This window comes from Medicago truncatula, chromosome 7 (genome assembly GCF_003473485.1).
Source record: "Medicago truncatula cultivar Jemalong A17 chromosome 7, MtrunA17r5.0-ANR, whole genome shotgun sequence".
Lineage (NCBI taxonomy): Eukaryota > Viridiplantae > Streptophyta > Magnoliopsida > Fabales > Fabaceae > Medicago > Medicago truncatula.
Genome location: NC_053048.1, coordinates 2,629,591 through 2,633,555, shown reverse-complemented (window position 1 = coordinate 2,633,555; position 3,965 = coordinate 2,629,591). Strand labels below are relative to the sequence as shown.

The 3,965-nt window shown below is 30.1% G+C and overlaps 1 protein-coding gene across 1 annotated transcript; it reads left to right on the top strand.

Moving 5' to 3' along the window:
* Nucleotides 1-437: 437 nt before the first annotated feature.
* LOC11414165 (transcription factor PRE6) lies at nucleotides 438-3,495 on the top strand. Its single transcript, XM_003621131.3, has 2 exons — nucleotides 438-883; nucleotides 3,106-3,495. The coding sequence occupies exons 1-2, from the start codon at nucleotides 758-760 to the stop codon at nucleotides 3,259-3,261; spliced, it is 282 nt and encodes a 93-aa protein (XP_003621179.1). The 5' UTR covers nucleotides 438-757; the 3' UTR covers nucleotides 3,262-3,495.
* The last annotated feature ends 470 nt before the right edge of the window (nucleotides 3,496-3,965 follow it).

Sequence of the window (3,965 nt, the reverse complement as noted above, 5' to 3'; positions counted from 1 at the left end):
TGTATTTAGGGAAAATAGTAAAATTGGTTGAAGTACGAATTTGGTCTATTACCATATTTAGGGTTAATATATCGAATAAGTTCATGAATAAAATTTTAGTTTAAAAATCGTGGTTGAGCCTAACACAATCTCACAAAATCGACTTGTGAAGTGAAGATTGTCCACACTTATAAACACATTGTCAGACCGCCTCTTATCCGATGTGAAACTCTTTAACACACCCCTCATACCCAGGACTGGATATCTGGAACGTGGACATAAATGGTCGGTGGTCCGATAACGAAAACGCATCTGAAAAGAGGTTTTGATATCATCTTAAAAATCGTGCTTGGGCTTAACATCAAACAAGACGAAGTATAGGCAACAAAATTGATTTGAGAGTTTGGTTAATAATTTCTCCTCTCTAAAAAAATTCATAGCTAGGAAAGCATGTCCACACCTTTTCCAAAGCAAATTGGCCAAATGTTTTCTTCCCTTCCAACATTGTTGTCTACCTTACTGTACTCTCTCTATTGTGGTCCATCCTTTTCCTTCCTTATATCTCTTTCACCCCTTTCTCCATTTTTGCATACCATATATCATATCTTACACTTCTTTTTCTAGTCCTTCCATTCTCCTTCCACTATATATATAGCTTGTGTCGTCTCAATCCTCTATATATAGCTATTACATATGTTATAGCTAGGAACAATAATTAAAGTACTTGCACTTTGAAGAACCCATTACACTAATTTAGACAACTAGCTTAATTAAGGATATGTCTAGTCGAAGGTCAAGGCAACAATCAGGAGGGTCTACTCGGATCTCTGATGACCAAATCATCGACCTTGTTTGCAAATTGCGCCAACTTGTTCCTGAGATTCGTAATAGGCGCTCTGACAAGGTACTATAGCTATTTCAATCACTCTATAGATACACACTATTCATAAGGATGTTAAAGTTTTTTTTTTTTTTTTTTGAGTTAAAGGATGTTAAAGTTATAGGATGTTAAAGTTATACTTCCTCCGTCCCTTAATAAATGATATAGTTGACAATATGCATTATTGACTTTATATACTTTGACCATACTTTTCTACTAATTCACAAAGATAAATAATATCATGTAAGATGTTGTTGGATTCGTCTCGATGAGTATTTTTAAAATATTAAATTTTTATAATATTTTTTAGTAGAGAATGGAAGATATCAAAGATAAAACATATGCATTGGTATATGTGTCAGAGTCAACTAGGTCATTTATTTAGGGACGGAGGGAGTATATTTGATGTACAATGCCCTAAAATAATACTATCTTGATGTGTGGAGTACCCTAAAAAATTATTGTTATTAATAACCAATGATAGTAAGGGGTTTAAATCTCAATTTGGCTTGAACTAAAGATTAAAAAAGTTGAAATAGTCAAATTGTCTTGAGTTCAAACGTTGGTGAAGGAAAAAAAAATTCTCCCTCCAGTCCTATTTATAAAAAAATGTTTGACTTTTTAGGTTCGTTGAATAATTGATGTATCTAGTCTAAAATATAGATTAAATACATCATTTATACAATGAATCAAAAAAGTCAAATGTTTCTTATAAATAAGATCAGAGAGAGAGTACTAACATAACAACTATTATAACAAATGATATAAATAACCAATGAGAGTGGTCAACATTGTCGTAAATATACAATCAAACTTAATGAATTTGATATATAAGAGTTACTCCCTCCTGTCATATTTATAAATAAAAAATAACTTTTTAAGTATATTGAATAATTAATGTATCCGGTCACATTTATAAGTTAGATACATTAACTATTCAATGTACTTAGAAAGTTGTTTTTTGCTTATAAATGTGACCGGATAGAGTATTTTAGTAAATTTTTTTGGGACATAAAATAACACACTTTTTCATTTTTTTTTTTTTTTTACAAAAAATAGCACACTTATTTGGGACATTTTTATTTTGCTAATAAAATATGTAACGATGTAGCACATATCAAACCTAGGCTCAAGTTGGTTGGGTGACTAGGTCATTGGTTTTAAAATTACATAACGAGAAAATTATTATTAATTATAATGACACTAATGATCATTTAACAATCATCTTTAAAGGAATTTCAACTTTGTCGCTTAAAGTTATAAGGACACCTCATGGAGAAACTAGGTCATATATAAAGCATGTGTAGTCTCGTGTGTGCACACACAATATATATAGTTATAAAATCACATAAACAAAATATTAATTGTACTTTTACTTAAGCAACAGATTATGATAATGGTATGAATCTTGAAATTAGTCTCTATGTAACTATGTTGTACACAGACTCGTAAGAATAGTCTGCGCAATATGCAGAGATATGTATGATTAAAAAAAAAGTAGACACTGCATCGACTATATGATATATATATATATATATATATATATATATATATATATATATATATATATACTCAGAAACAGACCCCATGAATTGAAGAAGATATTCCAAAAGTACAATACCAAAATCTATGTCCATAACTTTAAAGGGTTTACATTGATTGGTGTATATATATATTCACATTCACACACATAGACAGACATATGCATGATTAAAAAACCGAAACAATGAATATATATATGCATATACATTCGTTAAAAAAAATAATCTAATACATGCTGCTTCTTTATCCTTAAATATAAACCTTCTTGAACTTTATTCTTATCCCTTTTTATAATAAGACATTTTAAATTTTCATTTGTATTAATTATGTCCTCCAGATAGTAAAGTTATATTTTTTCTTGACAAGAAACAGTAAAGTTATATAGAACAAGATAAATTGTCAACATATATGACGTTAGGAAGAATTAAACTTGAAATCTTGAGAGAAACATGCTCCAAGGTTCCAAGTAAATACCACCAGACTAATCCAAGTCTTTTTTTCTTCGTCGAGATTCAATACATAGGGAGGAGGTAGTACAGTAATAATAAGGATCAAATGGTTAATTTTGACCAACATGTTTTTAGGTGACCATGTGTGATGTTTTTTCCCTCACATTTCAACTATAGTTACCACACTTTAATTAATTTCATATGCAAAGTACGGCATGTGTAGGTAACCGATACTGACATAGTGGATGCATGCAGGTACCAGCTTCTAAGGTCCTACAAGAAACCTGCAACTATATCAGAAACTTACAAAGAGAGGTTGATGATTTAAGCCTGAGATTGTCTCAGTTGTTGGCCACAATTGATTCTGATAGTGCTGAAGCTTCAATCATTAGGAGCTTACTTAACCAATGATGAATTAATTAGTTTCTTAATTAAAGTACGATTTTAATTTTCAATAAGAAGTTAGTATTTGCTACCTATAATATGTGCCTCTTTTTGAAGGCCAAAAATGTAGCACTTGTTTGATTTATTAATGTTCTCAATTTTGTGATAGTGTAATGACTTCAGTTGGCTAGAGGTTTAAGATCAGATTAGATTTGTAAGTCATACATATTATCTATTAAGTTAATTTGTTTTTGAGTTTAATTTTGTTACGGTTTGTGTAAATATTTATTTGTTGTTCAGCAATCACAATTAATTAAAGGAAAATGTTAACCAGTGCTTTGAAGGCACCGGTTAAGAAAGCAAATATAGTAATCTAGTACGAGAATTATGCATTCAACTTCTCAAAAGTCTAAAAAGTGGTATTTTGAACTTAAAACTTTCTTTTTTTGGTTAGCATGACCCTTAATTAAATATATGCAACCCATAAGTCTCTTTTATAGAAAATAGACGTTAGTATTAAGGTTCGAAATCCAAATATCTTTCGCTTTATCCTGCAAAGTATTTTTGCTTAAAACAATTTGGTTTCATCACAGATTTCTTTTATTTCGTTAAATGATCACCTTCAAACAAAAATTTATTTAATCCATTGAGGGGTGCAAAATTTAACATTGTCTTTGTATGTGGAAGGATGTAACCACAAACGGACCAAAAAATCAATTTTTAGTGAGGGT

Excerpts from the sequence above, each read along its gene's own strand:
- LOC11414165 (XM_003621131.3), top strand. The coding sequence starts at position 758 with ATGTCTAGTCGAAGGTCAAGGCAACAATCAGGAGGGTCTACTCGGATC. Across the intron at positions 884-3,105 it reads GTAATAGGCGCTCTGACAAG|GTACCAGCTTCTAAGGTCCT; the intron begins GTACTATAGCTA and ends GGATGCATGCAG.